General features: G+C 38.2%; 1 protein-coding gene across 2 annotated transcripts in view; it reads right to left on the bottom strand.

The window, feature by feature from the left end:
* Nucleotides 1–20,568, bottom strand: part of TTC13 (tetratricopeptide repeat domain 13) — a 91,788-nt gene that overhangs the window by 51,044 nt on the left and 20,176 nt on the right. The window contains exons 4-7 of one of the 2 annotated variants that reach the window (XM_003797419.3): nucleotides 16,983–17,053; nucleotides 5,418–5,483; nucleotides 3,858–3,950; nucleotides 1,108–1,224 (exon numbers count right to left, since the gene is read on the bottom strand). In XM_003797419.3, the coding sequence (XP_003797467.1) occupies nucleotides 1,108–1,224; nucleotides 3,858–3,950; nucleotides 5,418–5,483; nucleotides 16,983–17,053 (347 nt within the window). The remainder of the gene's footprint in view (nucleotides 1–1,107; nucleotides 1,225–3,857; nucleotides 3,951–5,417; nucleotides 5,484–16,982; nucleotides 17,054–20,568) is intronic. The other variant, XM_003797420.3, reaches the window with a different exon arrangement.

Below are 20,568 nucleotides of genomic sequence, written 5' to 3'. Positions count from 1 at the left end.
GAATGAAATAGTGCTCATTAGATATTTGAACATTTCCTACTCTGAACTGATAGAGAAAAAGAAAAACCCAATTTATCCTGTGTCTTTTTTGGCTTCAAAGGAAATTTCCTAGCCATAAAACATTAATTGAATATTTATACTACGGGTTGAAATGGTTGGTTTTCTTAAGAAATTGATCATGAGGAAAACTCACAAAGCTTTAAGTCAGGCTTCCTCAAACGACTGCCTGCAGGCCACATGCAGCCCACGTAGGACACTTATCCAGCCTGTTGGGTGTTTCTGCCACTGCTGCCTGTCCTGCTTAGCAGCCGACTCATCCCAGGGCCTGCTGTCCGGCCCTCCAACAGTCTGAGGGACACTGAACCGGCCCCCTGTTTAAAACGTTTGAGAATCCCTGCTTCAAGTATTTTGTCTCAACTACAAAAAGAATATTATTTTAAATACTATTAAAATGATCATCTGTCACTAGTGTTTTGTCATACTGGATACTTCCAAAATAATTATGCCAGAGATCAACCTTAATTTTTTCATATATTTTTTTTGTAACAGAAAATTGTTATCAAAAGTACTATAGACCCTCCAAAAATAATTGCAACAATCATACATATCAGAATTCCATTGTTATGACAAAAGATAATCTTTTGAGATGAGGGTGACTTACATAGAAAAGCTACAGCCGGAATCATTAGTTCAGCTTGTGATTCTTGGGTTGTAACACTCAAAGAAATTCAAATTCTACCTTTAAGCTTAATAATTGCTTTGATAACGTACATCTGCTTCCCTCTGCTGACATTTGCAAGAAAGCTAAAGTACAATCTATGAACCAAATTTCTCTTCTGTTTCTCTCTCTCTTCTTCTTTTTTTAAAATGCCAGTCCAGAATGAGTTCCTGCTGACAGCTCAAAGAAAAATGTTGTTTCTGGTACTTAATAGTCTCTACTGGGTTTAATTTCAGCTACAAAAAATGATTTTGTAACTGTCTTGTAGCACAGATTTATTACTAAGCAGCCCCAGAACAAATCTATTCAACAGCAGCTTTCTCAGGTCAAGAGAAAAGTGAAATCTTTGTTATCATGAGAGGAAATGTTTCAAGGTGACAATGCCTCACCTCTGATATGAAGTACAGGGTCCCTCGGTGTCTGTACAGCCGAGCTGAAGGCTGAAGTTGAATAGCTTTGGTGAGATCATTCACTGCTTCATTAATGCGACCCAGAGGGGATAGAATCTAGGATCCAAAATGTGTAATCAGGAAAAATTCTAGTGATCAACACTAAAACTACCAATGTTTTTGACTTTTCAATTCCACTTCACCACACTCCATTCATAAAATTACTCTCTCAGCAGGCTGCAATCCTTATCCATGTATTAAGGAAAAGGGCTCAAAGTCAATGAGTGAGGTGATATTAACCTCCTCTGGCCAGTCAAGGGCTGGCCAACTACAGCAGCTTCCTGTCACTATTTCACATTCTAGATTATGACAGGTGACATTCTTGAAATGTCTTTTTTTTCTTAACCTATACATTTATCTTTCAAATCAAAATTTGGCAGAATGATGTCAAAATTAATCTGAAAGATAACTTTGAACCATTAAAAGAGACAAATTAATACAAAAAATTAGCTGAGCGCGATGACAGGCACCTGTAGTGTCAACCTCAGGAGGCTGAGATAGGGAGATTACTTGAGCCCAGTCTGGCTATGATGACACCGTTGTATTCTAGCCAAGGCAAAAGAGTGGGACTCTCTCAAAAAAAACAAAGATACATTCTTGGACAGATTTTGAGTGCTTCACGGTCAGAAGAGCTGAATGACAGTGTCTAAGACTCCAGGCACTTTGAGAGCCCTTTTATGTTAACATTTCTCAGCTCATCAGTTATGATCTGCAAAGTAGAAAGAAAAATTTATGCAAGCCTGTTTGGAATAGCTCTTTTGAGGTGGGAATCAGTGTGTTCAGGCAGTAGGACAATGCAGAAGACAGTTCAGATGCGAAAGTGAACCAAAATCGACGGATGAAAACCCAAAACAGGTTTGAGTATTCATGCACTTAAGCCCACTTTATCCTGAACAAACGTCCTTAAGTTAGGGTTTATTTTGTTCTTATTATACAGGTTATTCCCATAAGTTTTACATAACTGATTTCCTATTCTGCAGGAGTTTAAAACCAGCAAGAAAAGATTCAGACAGGCCCATCCCAGTAGGAAGAATGACATCTCAGAAAGAGGAGAGAAATGAAACCTGAGAATTCAAAGCGCACTGTGGGCAAGGGTTACATTTCAGAGAGAAAAAAGTCTCTAGTTTATTATCCCCTGTATGCATAACTGAGTTATCATACCTTAGCACAATAACATGCATGATAAAGAGTTACCCAAAAAGGGTTAAATTATGCTCATTAAATGCAGACTATTTCAGAAAGAAAGAAAAGTAAAATAGTTCTCCTAACTTTTAACAGATGTAAATGGTATGCGCTAATTTAGCTGGAAAAGTCACTATGATGTAATGTATTACCCAATAATACCAGAAAAGGAGAATGTTACTATATGTTTTTAAAGTAACTGAGAATTAGTTTTTGAATTACCAATACTTTTTTTGGATAAAAAAATCTCAGCACCCAAATTCATGATTTATCGTATTTTAAAGTAATCCCAGAGTAATGAAGGGAAAAGGGTCAGTACCCTCACCCAGGAGCAGCTCAGCAAATTCAACACCTACTACTAAACACCAGCAAGAGCCTGATGCAAGGATAAGCAAACTAAAGTCACTCAGCCCTTAGGATTATAATTCAAAATAAACAAGATGAATTCTACCATTAATTGAGAAAGATTTTATTCCCAAGCCAAATCCCCAACAAAACATAAAATTCACTTTAAGAGACTAAACTACAAGAAGCTGTAATTCTGAAACAAAACATTGCCAATACAGTTTTTAAATTACTAAACACTGAACACTTCCGTAAAGTTTTCCCTGACAAAAGTAATTTTTTTCTTGAGTTCAACTAGGAAATCATGCCATATCAGATGATGAAAAATTAAGTTTTATTCAGTTTGAGTATTTTAATATACACCAAACCTGGATAGTTTATTATTTTAAGAAAACAATAAAACAAACACATTTCACATAAAACCATTAAAGAGAGTGCCTTTGCAAATACTCTTTGCTTTGCTTCGAACACTGTGCTCCACTGTGTCCCCCACATCACAGCATTTGACCAGCTCTCGCCTCACCTCCTCTCATCATCTCAACAACACTCCCACCTGCTTCTTTGGCAGAGGAACCTCCTCCCATGGTCAGGTGGTATCTTCACGTTATCTGTCTCTACCTCAAGTCCCAAGTTCCTTTAAAGCAGTGGTTCTCAACCTTCCTAATGCTGCGACCCTTTAATACAGTTCCTATGGGTTGCAACCCACAGGTTGAGAACCACTGCTTTAAAGACTGCTTATAATCATCCTTACCTGGTCTATGTAGACAGGTCTATCTCGTGGAACTGTATGTAAGTGTGCATACACACACACGCACACACGCACGCACATACACTAGAAAGAAAGCTTCCAAGAAAGCTACCCATCTATTACGTTAAATCTTACTAATCGTGTGTGATATATTTTTCAGTGCTTATAGATAGAAGTAGTACACGTCATAACTGCATATTTTAATACTAAACATTACTCTTATGTTAGATCAGAAGTTATTCGTCCATAGTTTTCTAGTAATTTCAAACATGCTTAAAGGTATTAAGTATCTATGCGGGGAAAACACAATGAGCATAAGGGAGCATTAAAATATACAAATTATAAAATAATAGAAAAAAATCTGAGATTGAACTAATCCAGTTAACAACAGAGGGAAAAAGAAAACCACACTCACTTCTGCTCGCTGCTCAAATACCTCTGGACGATCTGGTTCCAAGGTAATTACTCGGCTCAGTTCGAACAGAGCAAGCTCAGCATTCTTAATGTCCTTGAAAAGGCATCAGCTTAGTGTGAGACACGCTGTTACTCAAAACCAGGTTGAAAAGATTTTCTGAAAAAACTGATAATTTAGTAGTGATATAACCAATTATTTAGAAATAAATATGGACTTTGCTTTCTGTGTAAGGGATCTATCTGTCAAGTTAAATCAGACAGGAAATCATGATCATTTAACAGACTCAACTCTCCCTACCCATCAATAGCATACTGGCCCTTACTCCCTGTCACAAGGTCCGCAGATGCGGGAGGTTACTCAAATTTAATCTATTTAAATTTTGAACCAATGAATGTCAAGGATGAGTGAGTGGACACCAGCACATGAAAGGATACTGAGCAGTGGCAGTGGGGGACAGGAAAGGGCAAGTCATTGTCAGACCAAGGCCATAAGCCTAGACCCCTCCCTCTGTGAAGTCTGGGTTTACGTTCTCTGTAACATTTCTACGTGACTTCTACATTAAAAGTGCACGTGTAACTTTTTATTAACGATACAAGAAAATTTCATGTTGATATATAATTTTAAAATGTGATTTGAAAGCTGCAGCTTTTCTCTAAACTTTACTAGCACGACTTCAACCCTCATCATGGATGCTGTAAGTAGCACAGTATCATTTCCTTCCTAAGCACGTCTACTTGATTTCATTCCAGCTCTGTCTCACAAGTATACAAAAACTTACAAACTTTTCTAATAGGTCAGTACTAGCTTAGTGTAATATCTTTAATTTTAAAATTTTAATCAATTTCAACTAAAATGTTAATAAGCTAACAAAACTGTTATATGATTTTAATATTTTTAATGCAAAAGTTACATAAATGATATTTCTCCCTCAAAGCACGATTTCATGCGACCATTATTGGTATACAATGAGATAATAGAAAAAGTTTGTGTATGATGTTCTAGACTAAAAATTTGGAAAACATTTTATGATTTACTATATAATGTCAGGAAAGTCTCCAGTTTCACACTGTGGGGCCATTCTGTACGCTTACCATAATCTTCCTCTTGCCTTTCCCAGAGAAATAAGGAGAATAATTTGATTGCAGCCACATAGATACTACAACTATCTACAGTATGTATAAAATATAACAAATAAAGGTAAAGCTTACACACTAAAACCCTCCACAACTTTGGTCTTTAATTCAACTCTTAACAATTGTGAAAGAAACACAAATCCTACTCCATACTGATGCCCTCTCTGCTTTGATCACTGACTACTTCTTAGGAACACAGTCAGATCTCATGCTTTTCTTGACCTATGTCCAGTTCATCAATATGGACTTCAGAAGACCTGGGTGGAAATCCCAGTCCACCACTTACTAGCTATTGTATCATGAACACTGCCCTTTTCTCATCTGTGAACTGGAGTGAGCCCTCAGTGAGAGTAAGTGGTTCCAGAGGAACCCTGTTCCAGGTCGGGTCGTGCAGGCGCTACGGCAATCGTAACTATTACATACTCACATGTAGTCCCTTCTTTCCATAGGCTATCCCTCGGCCATAAATTGCACTAACCAGATCAGGCTCCTCCTAGTCAGACCAAAACAAAAACACGTCAAAAACTATAAACAAACAAAAAAATAATCAGTTTCTGCTAAAAGCACGTTAATGCCACAGTGACAGCTCTACTTCTTTACGCTACAACCACTCACCGCAGTTTCCAACCTGAATAAAAGCTCGTTTGAATGAGATGTGATAAGAGTTTTGCATTGAAAAAAAATCATCCTAATGAGAGGGGAATAGTCTTACTGAGCACTGGGCTAACTTCTGTCACTATTACCTGATTCAAATGGGAACCTCTCAACAACTCTCTGATGAGCAGCACCAGCACTCAGCTCTTACAAAGGAGAGAAAGGAGTCCTGAAGGGGTGAAGAGATGTAATAAAGGGTTGGATAATGCCTCTTACTATCACATATCCCTGAAATAATCTGAAAAGGAAAAAACCCTTCAGTGCCCTCATTGTAAGGAGAAATGAGTCTGGTCCAAATCCACCAGAGATTAATCCAACCCTGTATACTACAGCCTGCTCCCCGCTCGACCCCATAATCCTGATGGACTAGATAAAACACCTATCAGACCCAAGCACGAGGCATCTGCTGTCCCAGTCACTGAGTCCTTATACAAAGGTTTGGGGCATGAACCACCCTATTTGCTAAATGAATGAAATACCGCTGGTCTAAATTTAGCCTCAACAATTTTTACTTCTTTTCTAACTCCTTGGCTATACATTTAAGAAAAAGGAACAAATGGTCACCTCTGGCTCTAAGGTCCTGAATGGAAGCCTTGGCGCTGGCTGAGGAATTTAACAGCAGTGAGCCAGACTAGGTGTCTGATAGACGAATCTCCTGTTTAGTTTCAAATCTGCGATGGTGTATGCCAGTACTGTAGAAAAATGGCTCATCCACTTTAATAAGGAGGAGACAGAAATAATGAAAAAGATGCCACGTGTGTAAGTTTTTTTAAAAGGCTATTTAAGGAGGGGGAGGTACATTTATATCCAGCAGCAAACGGGCACAGCCCAGCTGGAGCCCAGGTTAACTGACTGGCTGACATGATTATGAAAAGCTCCAAAATCAAAGCCAACAGTTTCAGGTTTCTAGATTCTCTTGGAACATCAAGAGATCCAACACATTTCTAGTTCCCTGTATTCTAAGTTTAAAAAAAAGATCCAACAAAGATATGCCCACATTTTGGCATTCTCACCTGGCAATAAATAAACAGATCCATAAGTAACTACGGGTAAGTACTGGTGGCCTCTCAAGATGAGGCGTGCCTTCCTCATTCACCACAGGGCCCGGTCGGCGCCAGCAGGTTACACCAGCTCGCTTTGCTTGTTCAAGTTACCTACCTGGCCCCTATATAGTTCAGGGTTTATGATTTATAACTCATATGTAACTGGCACAAAGGTTGCTCATGCTATTTGCTAAAGGGGAAAAAGTACAAGTTATATGCAGACCTACAGAGGAACAGCAGTCACATCTTACAAACAATACTTAAATGTGATCATTTTGGCCATTATGTGCACAGGAAAAAACTCTCCAAAATACTCTGCCTGGGAGGCAGATTACTTGACATGTTCCCGTTGCACTTAATACACTGTTGTATTCCTTTTAGTTGTTTAAAAGAACTGTGTGTTGGGCGGCGCCTGTGGCTCAAAGGAGTATGGCGCTGGCCCCATATGCTGAAGGTAGTGGGTTCAAACCCAGCCCCAGCCAAAAACTGCAAAAAAAAAAAAAAAAAAAAAAAAGGAAATTGAAAAATAAGAAATGTGTGTTCATTTGTAAACAGAAAAAGGTTTAAGTCTTACAGGCTTTGTTGTATTAAATTCAGAAACAAAGGCGAGCACAAAGCTTCCAGAGACAGGCTTCTTAAACATTTAAATATCCTTCCTGGAGGGAGAAGCCCACAGGGAAGAAGGAAACCTCTTGAGGAATTAAAGTGAGACCACCTTCATGTGCTTATGAAGCAAACATCCAGAAGACGGAGCAGTCAACAGGGTGGAACAGAACCTTGGCCAGGCTCGAGCTAGAGACAAGGAACCCACCAAGCTTATTCTCTGTGATGACATCTCCAAGAATTACAAATCTATGCTCAGGGTTGTTATCCTTCAAAATATATTATCCAAGTAGCTTTCCTCCTGAGAAAACAATCCAGACTACCAGGAGATGAAAAAGTATAAATAAATACTAGTTATTCTACTGATGGACTGACATTCCATAAACCCGCAGCCAGGGCTGGCATCTGGGTGTCCTTCTCCTCTCCCTAGCTAGACCCTCCTCACGGAATCCTGGCCATCTCACCTCCAGAACAGATGGTGTCATCCCGCCTGCTCCATCAGTCACTGCCCTACTTTACACCTTCTTTTCACATCTAGGCTACTGTGATCATCTTACCTGTCCCCTGTTTCTTCCCATCTATTTTCTAGACACACACCAAGAATTACCTTTGTAACACTGGAGTCTGATCATGTCACTCTCCTGGACTTAAATTACTCAATGTCTCCCCAACACCTTACTCAATGACATTTGAACTTTCTTTTTCCTCTAAACCAACCACTGAAATATGCTTTACATGGCAACCCAGTACACACACACACGTGTACGCAATGTAATATGGTATTTTCTAGTCCAATACGTTTCATTTTTTGAAAAGTACTAGTCGTGACTTACCAATTAATTTCAGCACCTATGAACGAGTAGGAACCACAACTTCGTAACCTCTAAGTGCCTCTGCAGAAGATACTGATCATTTTCCAGCTTACTGTTTTAGCATCATCTCCTTGCTGGGCCTCCTCACATTCCAAACTTTAGAAGCCACGGCTGTGGAATACTTCCCCACACATAGCAACCCTCCCAAGCTCAGGGCATTTGCACGTGCCACCCCCTCAGTCTGAAACACCTATCTGTCACCTCTGTACCCAAGAAATTCCTTCCATCTTTTAAGTCTCTGCTCAAATACCACCTCTTCTCTGACTCCTTCCCTTCCTTTCCTTCTTTCCCCTGGAAAATGAATATGATCCTCTCCTTTGATAGTTATTCAGTCAACAAGTATTTACGTGGGCCCTACTGTCAGCCACACTGGGTTCCCTGTGCTAGGAAGAACACAGAAGGCTGTGCTATCCCTGCCCTCTACTAGGAATAAGCAAACAAACATCAACACAGCAGGCAAGATCGATGTATTCTTGGAGCACAGCTGAAGAATCACAAACATAGATGCAAAGTTACCTCTTCGATAAATGTCAGAGTAGAGAATGGTGTTTTCAGAAAACACATAAAGATATAGACAAGGTTTGGAAGGATTCCCTAAGGAAGAGTTAGCTGGATTGAGATCAGGAGGAAGAAGGGGTGGGGGGAGGAATCCGCATGGCTGGTCCTGGCAGAGAAAACAGACTGTGCAAGGGCCCTGACAAAATCAGGGAACACAGCTTCTGTTCCAAGATGAAGCTGGAGAGGAGGAGGGACCTGACAGAGGATTTGTGCATTTAAGGTACACAAGTGTGTATGGTATACAAGGGGATGGGTGTGCTGAGAATGGGTGCAAGGAGACAAGCCAGGAAAGGACAACAGCATCGGTCATCTGGAAGATGATAGTGCCTTGGGCGTGGTCCGAGCAGAGCAGGAGAGAAGCAGATGCTCTGGAGACACCAACGAGCCTGGTGATAAGGCACCAGCAGACAGATGTGTGGAACACGTGGAAAGGGACTCCATGTGCTGAACAGGCATTGTTGGAATATGACTCGAGTAGGAGGGTGGTGTGCAGGGCTGGGGAAAGTATGAGGCTGACTTGGAACTCTGAGTTGAAGGTGTCTTTCAGACACCCAAGTGGATGTAGCTCCATGAAAGTGACTCTCATCATGTCACCATCTGACCTTGCTTGTTTGTCCCTACACTCAAATATAATGTCCTTGAGAGCTTTTTCATCTTTGTGTCTGTCATACCTAGCATGTGCCTGACGCATAAGTCTTAAGACATGGAGGCTATATAGCAACAAACATTGACTGTATATTAGACAGTCAAGAAAACCTTACGGAATCTTAAACACAGTCAGCTTTGTCAAGCCTGTGCCTTTGCAAAGAAGCAGCCAGCAGAATGCCATGGCTACAAACTGTGGTGTCAAGTCTAATGTCACGTCCTTTGTTAGGTAAATTCCCAGATATTTCCTCTTCTTTGGCACTACAGTGAAAGAAATAGAATCCTTGACTCTATTTTCAGCTTGACTATTGTTGGCATATATAAAAGCTACTGACTTGTAAGTATTGATTTTGTATCCTGAGATGCTGCTGTATTCCTTGATCACTTCTAAGAGTTTTATGGTTGAGGCCCTGGGATTTTTCAGGTATAGCATCAGCGAAGAGTGAGAGTTTGATCTCCTCTGACCTTATTTTGATACCCTCGATCACCTTCTCTTTCCCTGATTGTGATGGCTAAGACTTTCATTATTACTATGTTGAATATAGACTTAAACTTGACGCTAGAACAAATGGATTTAACAGATCTCTAAAGAACATTTCATCCTAATAAAACTGAATATACATTCTTCTCATCAGCCCACAGATCATCCTCCAAAATTGAACATATCTTAGGATACAAGCCTAACCTCAGCAAATTTAAAAGAATAGAAATTATTACTTCTATCTTCTCAGACCACCATGGAATAAAAGTTGAACTCAACAGCAACAGGATTCTTCATACTAAAACAAAGTTATGGAAACTAAATAATCCTAGGCTAAATGATAGCTGGGTCAAAGATGAGATTAAGAAGGATATTACCAAATTTTTGGAACAAAATGATACTGAAGACATAAATTATCAAAACCTGAGGGATACTGCAAAGGCAGTCCTAAGAGGGAAATTTAAGCATTGGAAGCCTTTATCAAGAAAACAGAAAGAGAGGAAGTTAACAACTTAATGGATCATCTCAGGCAACTGGAAAAGGAAGAACATTCCAATCCCAAAACCAGCAGAAGAAAAGAAATAACTAAAATTAGGGTAGAATTAAATGAAATTTAAAGAAGAATTCAAAAGAATTTTTTTGTTTCAAAAAAATTCTTTTGAAAACAAAAGTATTCAGAAGATCAATAAAACAAAAAGTCATTTTTTTGAAAAGATTAATAAAATTCAATAAAAAAATTAAATAAATAAATAAATAAATAAGATTAATAAAATTGATAAACCTTTAGCCAACCTAACCAGAAACAGAAAAGTAAAATCTCTTTATATCTTCTATCAGAAACAATAAAGGAGGAATAACAGACACCTCAGAAATTAAAAAAAAGATCCTCAATGAATACTACAAAAAACTCTTCCCTCAGAAATATGAAAATCTGAAGGAAATGGACCAAACCCTGGAAGCATGCCACCTTCCTAGACTCAACCAGAAAAAATTAGAAATCTTGAATAGGACTCAGCATCTGTAGCTCAAGCAGCTAAGGCACCAGCCACATACACCAGAGCTAGGGGTTCGAATCCTGCCCGGGCCTGCTAAACAATGACAACCACAACCAAAATATAGCCGGGCGTTGTGGTGGGCGTCTGTAGTCAGAGAATTTTCTTGCCTCCTCGCTTAAGCCCAGGAGTTGGAGGTTGCTAAGAGCTGTGATGCTATGAGGCGACAGCTTAAGGCTCTGTCTCAAAAAAAAATAAAAATAAAAATAAGAAAAAGAAATCTTGAATAGACCTATATCAATCACTGAAATAGCATCAATAATACAAAATCTCCCCTACCCCAAAAATGTCTGGGACCAGATGGCTTCACATTCAAATTCTATCAAACCTTTCAAGAGGAATTAGTACCTATATTATACAACCTTTTCCAAAGCATAGAAAAAGAAGGAATACTTCCCAACACATTCTATGAAGCAAATATCACCCTGATCCCCAAACCAGGAAAGGATCCAACAAAGAAAGAAAATTATAGACCAATAGCATTAATGAATATTGATGCAAAAATATTCAATAAGATTTTAGCAAGCAGAATTCAACAACACATGAAAAAAATTATATACCATGATCAAGCTGTTTTTATTCCAGGGTTACAGGATTGGTTCAACATATGCAAATCTATAAATATAATACATCACATCAATAAAACCAAAAACAAAGACCATAAGAGTCTCTCAATTGATGCAGAAAAAGCTTTTGATAATATCCAGCATCCTTTCATGATCAGAACACATAAGAAAATAGGCCTAGAAGGGACATTTCTTAAACTAATAGAGGCCATCTACAGCAAACCCACAGCCAATAACACATTGAATAGTGTAAAATTGAAAACATTTCCAATCAGATCAGGAACTAGGCAAGGATACCCACTGTCTCCACTACTATTTAACATAGTAACGGAAGTCTTAGCCATCAAAATCAGGGAAAGAGAAGGCGATCAAGGGTATCTAAATAAGGTCAGAGGAGATCAAACTCTCACTCTTCACTGATACTATACCCGAAAAATCCCAGGGCCTCGACCACAAAACTCTTAAAAGTGATCAAGGAATACAGCAGCGTCTCAGGTTACAAAATCAATACTTTCAAGTCAGTAGCTTTTATATGTGCCAACAATAATCAAGCTGAAAATAGAGTCAAGAACTCTTATTCCTTTTACCATAATGTCAAAGATAATGAAATATCTGGGAATTTACCAACAAAGGACGTGAAAGATCTCTATAAGAAGAACTATGAAACTCTGAGAAAAGAAATAGTTGAGGATGTTAACAAATGGAAAAACAAACCATGCTCATGGCTGGGAAGAATCAATATTGTTAAAATGTCATACTACCCAAAGCAATCTATAGATTTAATGCAATCCTATTAAAGCACACTGTCATACTTTAAAACGCTTGAAAAAACAGTGCTTCATTTTATATGGAATCAAAAAACACCTTGAATAGCAAATATATTACTCAGAAATAAAAGTAAATCAGGAGGTATCACGTTACCAGACTTCAGGCTATACTATAAATCTATAGTAATCAAATCCATACTGGCACAAAAACAGAGAAGGAGATTTATGGAACACAGAACCAAGAGGTGAACCCAGCTACTTATCGTCATTTGATTTTTAACAAGCCTATCAAAAATATTCAGTGGGGGAAAGACTCCCTATTTAAAAAATGGTGCTGAGTGAACTGGCTGGCGACCTGTAGAAGACTGAAACTGGACCCCCATCTTTCACCATTAACAAATTGATTCTCACTGGATAAAAGATTTAAACTTAAGACATGAAACTATAAAAATACTAGAAGAGAGTGCAGGGAAAACACTTGAAGAAATCAGCCTGGCAGAATATTTTATGAGGAGGACACCCTGAGCAACTGAAGCAGCACCAAAAATACATTACTGGGATCTAATCAAACGAAAAAGCTTTTGCACAGCCAAGAGCACAGTAATTAATGCAAACAGACAACCTTCAAAATGGGAGAAAGATTTTTGCAGGTTATACTTCCAACAAAGGTCTGATAATTAGAATCCACAGAGAACTCAGACTAATCAATAAGAAAAGAACAAATAACCCCATTTCTATGTGGGCAAGAAATGGGGTTTCTTAAAATGAAAACTTCTCTGATGAAGACAGGTACATGGCCTACAAACACATGAAAAAAATGCTCATCATACTTAATCATCAGAGAAATATAAATCAAAACCATGTTGAGATATCATCCAACTCCATTAAGATAAACCCACATCACAAAATCCCAAAGCTATAGATGTTGGCATGGATGTGGAGAGAAGGAAATACTTCTACACTGCTGGTGGGAATGCAAGCTAATACCACCTTTTAGGAAAGAGGTTTGAAGCATATTGAAGGAACTAAAAGTAAACCTACTGTTCAATCCTGCAATTCCTCTACTAGGTATATACCCAGATGATCAAAAATTATTTTACAACCAAGACATTTGCACCACAATGTTTACTGCAGCCCAATTCATAATTGCCAAGACATGGAAACAGGCCCAAGTGTCCATCGACCCATGAATGCATTAACAAATTGTGGTATCTGTATACCATGGAATACTATGCAGCCATAAAAAAGATGGAGACTTCACATCTTTTATGTTTACCTGGATGGAGCTGGAACACATTCTTCTTAGAAAGGAAAAAAAAGTATCCAATATACTCAATACTACTATGAAATCAATACATAATCACCTACACATTCATATGAATGGTAAAACATGACTATAGTCCAGAAAGTAGAAGGGAAGAGGAGAGAGAGGAGAGGGTGCAGGTGGGAGAGAGGTGGAAGAGAGAGGGTATTTGGGGGGACCTCACCTAATGTGCATGATGCAATGGTACATTTCAAAACTATTAAGAAAAGAGTATAATTGTAATGGATGTGTTACTTAGTTCAATGTAAGCATTTCACATTGTATATCAAAGCAGTACACTGAACCCCATAAATGCATCAATGTACAAAGTTATGATTTAATTAAAAAAAAAAAAGAAATACAAAGAAGAATTAAATTAAATGTTGTAATTATTTTTAACAACAAAAAAAAATACATTCTGGAATTTAAGTTGCCCTTATATGTGGATCTGAATTTCACATTAAATGATCTTATGAAAATAGTGATTCTAATAAAACCCAACCCTACAGTCCCATTTGATGTCAGTTTTCTATGAATGAAATCAGATTCCATACTCTGCAGCTTCATGCTGGAGTTCAAGGGCTGTCTAAAAGAAAAGTTTTGTCAAGAATTAATGAATTCGAGAAAACCAAAACGTCTATGTGTGAATGCTCATCCCTTTCCAGATTTGTAAAAGGACATTTACTGGCTTAAAAAAAGAGTTTTTGTACGGTAAAAATATATTAGCATGCACAAAGAAAAACAATTCTCTAATGATATTTAGTTCAGTTATCATTTGAAGAATGAAAAGTAGTATAGAGACATCTACATGTGACTGAAGAAAAGCTTCATCACTCTTCTGAAACACTAAATATGAAGCAGTATTGTTGGGGTAAAAATCAATTCTATTAATACAAAACTGGGTATCAATACATTTGCCAATAAAAGAAAAGAGCAATTAGATTTTAGGAATGATCATACTTTAAAATTTAAAGAGACCGGGGCAGCACCCGTGGCTCAAGGAGTAGGGCGCTGGCCCCAAATACCAGAGGTGGTGGGTTCAAACCCGGCTCCGGCCAAAACTGCAAAAAAAAAAAAAAAAGAGACTGATTATGATTCTTGGTAAGAAAAGGAATTTTGATCAACAGGAAAAGAAACAGTCACCATTCTAAGGACATCTGCTACCACCTACTTGTCTTCATGACACTGGCTTTTAAGAATTTGAAGAGAAAACTCAAACAGCAAGAAAAGATCTTTGCAGTAAAGCAAGATCAAGTTTCTTATTGGTTTTTTTTTGCTTTTTGCAGTTTTTGGCCAGGGCTGGGTTTGAACCTGCCACCTCTGGCATATGGGGCTGACGTCCTTCTCCTCTGAGCCACAGGAGCTGACCGATCAAGTTTCTCATTAAAAATTTTGAAAATAAATTTAGCATTTAGTATTGAATCTTTGTACTTTCTATTACTTATGATAATCATATAATAAAAAAGAAACTGTGACAACTTTTCAGCAAGTTCTATCTAGATACTTCCAAATCTGCCCCTGCTTACCCACACGCCATGCAAATATGACGTTTCCACACACGCTAAGGCATGGAAAAGGCTGCCAGGCACTGAGTTAAAGGGAAGGGGAGAGAAACCACCAAGACGGGCAGCAGCAGCAAAGCTGAGGGCCTCAGGGCTGCTGTATAAAAATGTTATAAATGATCCCTCAGTTCTTTCTTCCACTCTCCACTTCTGCCCCATCAATGACCTGAATCACCAGAAAAGCAGCCTGACCTTACAGACTCTGAGAATCCACACATTCTCAATGAAAAATTTCCCAGCTGAAAGCAACCCATCATATCTGACTCATGAAAATGCTGTATCAAATTTCAGTAAATTACTATCTTTTCTTTGGATAGAGAGAAACATGCTGATCTACTTTCTGAAGACAACTTCAAGAGAAATGTGTTTTACAACTATAAGTGGACAACAAAGACATGTTATAGAGCCACCAAAATCTTAATATTATAGAGAAAAAGTAATGAAAAAGTAATACAAAAGAGTATATTCATATTATAAAACATAAATACTTCAAAAAGATGAAAAAATAAATTAATATTTCAGAATTAGGGAATTTATTATTATTTAAAATTTTTTCATCAACTATAATGGTAATAAGAATTTGGATAAAATAATATATTGCAAACTCGACTGTTCTCTGATGTTGATTACCACAAATTAACTGATATATGCTCTATAAATGTATCACTTTCAAACCAACATCAAACATTAACTGTACAGTTGTTTTAGAGGTAGTGTTTGTTTACCTTTTATAATACTGCAACACTAAACAGAAAGATGATTTTAAAAACTATAATCTAACATTCATATTCTAAAGTCCACTGAAAAACAGTATTCCATACAACCATCCAAACACACAGCTACATGGATCCAAGAACCTCAAAGTAATTACTAAAAATATTTCATTAGATTTTGGAGAATGAAGATAGAATTATCAACATAATAATCCTGCTTTTAAAAAGAAAACAAAAGCAGAGCTAAAATTTCAAAATCAATAATTTAAAAGTAAGTCTACCTGTTGGATTGTAAGATATCCGTTGGCTCTTATTATAATTAACACGGATGAATATACCACAATGGTACTCTGAGTAGCTGACACTTATTACATGCAAGGCACTATGTGCTAAGTGCTTTAATAGAATATTTCATTTAAAATGAAAAAGAGATTTTTTGGAGGTAGTTGTTATTATCCCCAAATCTCTAACTCCAAAATTCAAGTCTTCTTTACTGTATAGTATTGGACAGACACATCAAACATCAGTAAATAGTGATCACAGTTAAATAACGCCTGTAATACGAGATACACATGTGTAAGGCTGATGATGTTGGACGCCGCAGGTCTCCTCTGCAACTCTTTATACACATTTTATCTCAACCAGACTTAAACACATTGTCAATCAATAAAGGCCTCATGCTTCCATTAAGGAGTCTCATAATTAAGGAGTCTCATAATTAAGGAGTCTCACTGTAAGGTGAGATAAAATCTGTGAATAGAAATTAATCAAGCAGATGAACTCTTATGTAGAAAAGAGCTGAAATTCAATAGTTTCCAGGGCCCGCAGCTTATGGGGGAAATGGTGGTAAAGAGGAACGTGAACAGACGCTAATGTCTGTTTTAAGCTCGCATCTGAAACCCCATCTCTACTACCTGATGGCCGGAAGACAATAAGTGAATTGCTTGACCTCATTAGTTTCCCTTTTCCTCATTTAAGATGAAGTAATACAGCAAAGAGGAAATGAGAGCATATCACGAGGTCTGGCACCGAGAAAGTGCTCAGTCAATATCGATTTCTTTGACTTTCTTGTGTAGTCTTCAAATAGATGTTTCACTACAGCATTTTAGCTATGCTCAAGTCCCTATTTTTGTCATGACTGTAAAACTGAAACTGAATAAGAAGAAAAATTACCTGGAGCATTGTTGAAAAATGTCTTATTGCTTCATCATAGAGACCACTGCCAATCAACACATACGCGATAGCTATGAAACAAAACAGAAAAAATATTAAAGGAGCTCAGACTAGAATCAATAAATCTTTGCTAAATCTCAAAAGGCAGTTCCAAGGACCGGAAGTAGTTACAGAACGCCCAGAAGTTAATAAGATGTCACTGAATTCTGCTTTCACCACTAAGGACTTGCTAATCAGCCTTCCGGTTCCATCTAGATTTAAATTTATCATAAAATATGTGCTTACAAGAAGTACTTATCTTTTTCTAAGCCCATTACTCATTTTCAAATCCCAAATAAGCTTTATGATGTCTCCTAACTATATATGAAAAGAGTTAGTAATAAGCCTGAATAGTACCCATGTAACATGGCAATGCGATTTCACTGCAAACACTGAGAAATACCAAATAGCATCACAAATCTCAATTCTTGGGAGTGCTGAATTTACTGCCAATTACCTAGTAAGAACAAAAATAGGGGCTCAAATTTATTAATAAAATGTTTAATCGGATAATTTATGCCACTGCAATGCAACAACAGTCTTTTCCCTTCTTTTCAAAAATGTAGCCAAAACACAACTCAAAATATACATTAAAGATGAAAAGTTTTTTTTTTTTTTTTTTTTGAGACAGAGCCTCAAGCTGTCCCCCTGGGTAGAGTGCCGTGGCATCACAGCTCACAGCAACCTCCAACTCCTGGGCTCAAGCGAGTCTCCTGCCTCTGCCTCCCAAGTAGCTGGGACCACAGGCGCCCGCCACAACGCCCGGCTATTTTTTGGTTGCAGCCGTCATTGTTGTTTGGCGGGTCTGGGCTGGGGATTCGAACCTGCCACCTTAGGTATACGTCGCTGGCGCCTTAGCCGGTTGAGCTATAGGCGCCGAGCCAGATGAAAAGTTTTTGATCAAATTGCTTAGAGAAGTTGGTATTTTGAAATTAGAGCCATCACAATCTCTTAAAACTCAGCAACACTCTGACTAAACTCTCCCCAAAACGAATTTGAATACTGCGTATTCTGGATTACACACAATTGCACATCCGTCTATAGTATCTGACTATTCAACACCCCCCCCAAAAAAATCCCTGAAAAATATTTTACTCCTCATTCAGCATATGACTATTTTGATCACACTTCTTTGCAAAAAAGCTTTATTGTCGTATACCCTAATTCTAGGACCTACTGAGTGTTCAAGGAGAGCAACTAAAACGTTAACTGCAATTAAGAGCCTATACTTCTTGAGTTTAAAGCAGTAAATATATATATTTTAATATCAAATGCATAGATAATTAAATATTAATTAAGGTAGAAACATAAGTTAAATGTGGAAAGAGATTTAGAATATTTTATAATAACCTGAGAAAAATAAAGTTCAAAAAATCAAGCATCACAAGAGGTTCAGGAACATTCCATGAAATACAAAGAGGGCTACCCTCTTTCTCTGAGGGTAAATTAAGCCAAACTCACGCTCAGAGTAAGAATGGATAGCATTCAGGCAGTTTACCTCCAGGTAAGCAGAGATCTTTTGTGTGGTGGGTGTGGGGAGCTAGCAGGATTAGCAACAAAAATGACAACATTAGTAACATGCATTGCACTTTCAGTATGCACCAGGCACAGTAACATCCATACAGGTATTGATTCATTTGCTTCTTAACTGCAATGAGGTAGGTACAATTATTAACCCTACTTTGCAGACAAAGAAATGAAGCAGAAAGCAGTAAAACAAGCTGTCCAGGGCCTGGGCAAGCAGCTAGTGAGACAAAGGGTCCAGGCTGCTGGGGGGCGCGAGTTGCCCATCAGCAGCTGTGCTGGAGCTGCTGTGCCCTGGGCTGGACAGCAAGGAGGCTGGAGTTCCCTAAGGTCAGGGGAACAGGGACCAAAACAGAAATGAGCACTTTTTTGAATCCAGGAAGATGATGATACACTGGAAAGCCAAGATCTGGGCTTGAATTCTGGCTTTGCTACTCAACTGGTCATGCGATTTTGGGGACCTCAGTCACTTCTCATAATTCTCTGGGTCTTACTTAATAAGCCTACAGAAAGCTTTCTTACAGATTCCTTTCAGATCTAAATTTTTAGATTTTTCCACCTATCTTCCCATAATCAGTACCTATCTGTTGAGTGAACAATGAGGAAGTGAGCCAGAAAAACATACATAATTTTAGAGGATAAATTTCGTGCTGTAGGAATATATTTAAATTATCCACAGTTGGTTTACTGAATTCCACTCAGATAAAATCAAATGAAGCTCTCAAATCTTTCCACCTAAAAGTAAACATTTTTGTGAATAAAACTCAGAAGTATCCATTAAAAAAAAAGAGTCCTAATTTAAATCTTGTACAAATATAAATAACTATATGTATATATAGTTATTTTGTTGTGAGAATCCAACAACCCATAAGGGAAAAAACTGGTAGAGCTAGAATTCTCTCCGAAATCTCCATGAACCAGGAATTCCATACCTCCTACTGGTGTATATGTTGACAGAAGTCATTTTTCTAAGAAAAAACATCACAGTATCAAAGATCCTAATCCAGGGTCTGCTAAGATTATTCTCAGAGACTAGAACAGGCCTCGCACAAATCAGGTCCCTAACTCATTATTCATTATTCTAGGCTGAGGTCTATCCAAAGACCTCAGAAAAGACCAAATCAGAGGCCTTGCTTAAAGGGTAATTTTCAAAGCTTATCACCATAAAATGATCAATCAGTTCTTTCCAAATGGTCAGCTCTCAATTACCTGCACTGATAGAGAAAGGAACTCAATACAAATGTTTAGTTTTAATATAAAATGTGTACGGCCAAGGAAGGACAAAATGATTTTATGTAAATCAGATAAAAAAAATTCCTGTGGGTGCTTCGGGCACCTGGTCCCACACAGAAGCTGCACTCCAGTGAAGCCTGCCCGGCTGCACTGCTCAACCAATGCTCACCTCTGCCTCCACACCTCAATGTGAAGCCATGAGACAGGGAAGGAGGCACAGCCACAGGACTCAGACAATGGCAACACCAACCTATTTTAAAACACGCCACAGAAAACGAGTGATCCCATCTCAGGGTGGGCAAGGGACTTGGAGAGAAATTTCTCTAAAGAAGATCGGCGCACGGCCTACAGATATATGAAAAAATGCTCACCATCCTTAATCATTAGAGAAATGTAAATCAAAACTACTGTGAGATATCATCTACTTCCAGTGAGATTAGCCCATTATCACAAAATCCCAAAACCAGAGATGCTGGCGTGGATGTGGAGAAAAGGGAACACTCCTACACTGCTGGTGGGAATGTAATGTAATATGTTCCTTTTGGAAAGACATCTGGAGAACACTTAGAGAACTAAAAACAGACCTGCCATTTGACCCTGCAATTCCTTTGTTGGGTATATTCTCAGACGACCAAAAATTGCATTACAACAAAGATATTTGTATCAGAATGTTTACTGCAGCCCAGTTCATAACTGCCAGGTCATGGAAGAAGCCCAAGTGCCCATCAATCCACGAATGGATCAACAAACTGTGGTATATGTACACCATGGAATACTATGCAGCCATAAA

This window comes from Otolemur garnettii, unplaced genomic scaffold, assembly GCF_000181295.1.
Source record: "Otolemur garnettii isolate 467f Iridium unplaced genomic scaffold, OtoGar3 scaffold00116, whole genome shotgun sequence".
NCBI classification, from domain to species: Eukaryota; Metazoa; Chordata; class Mammalia; order Primates; family Galagidae; genus Otolemur; species Otolemur garnettii.
This window is presented reverse-complemented; position numbering and strand designations above follow the sequence as displayed.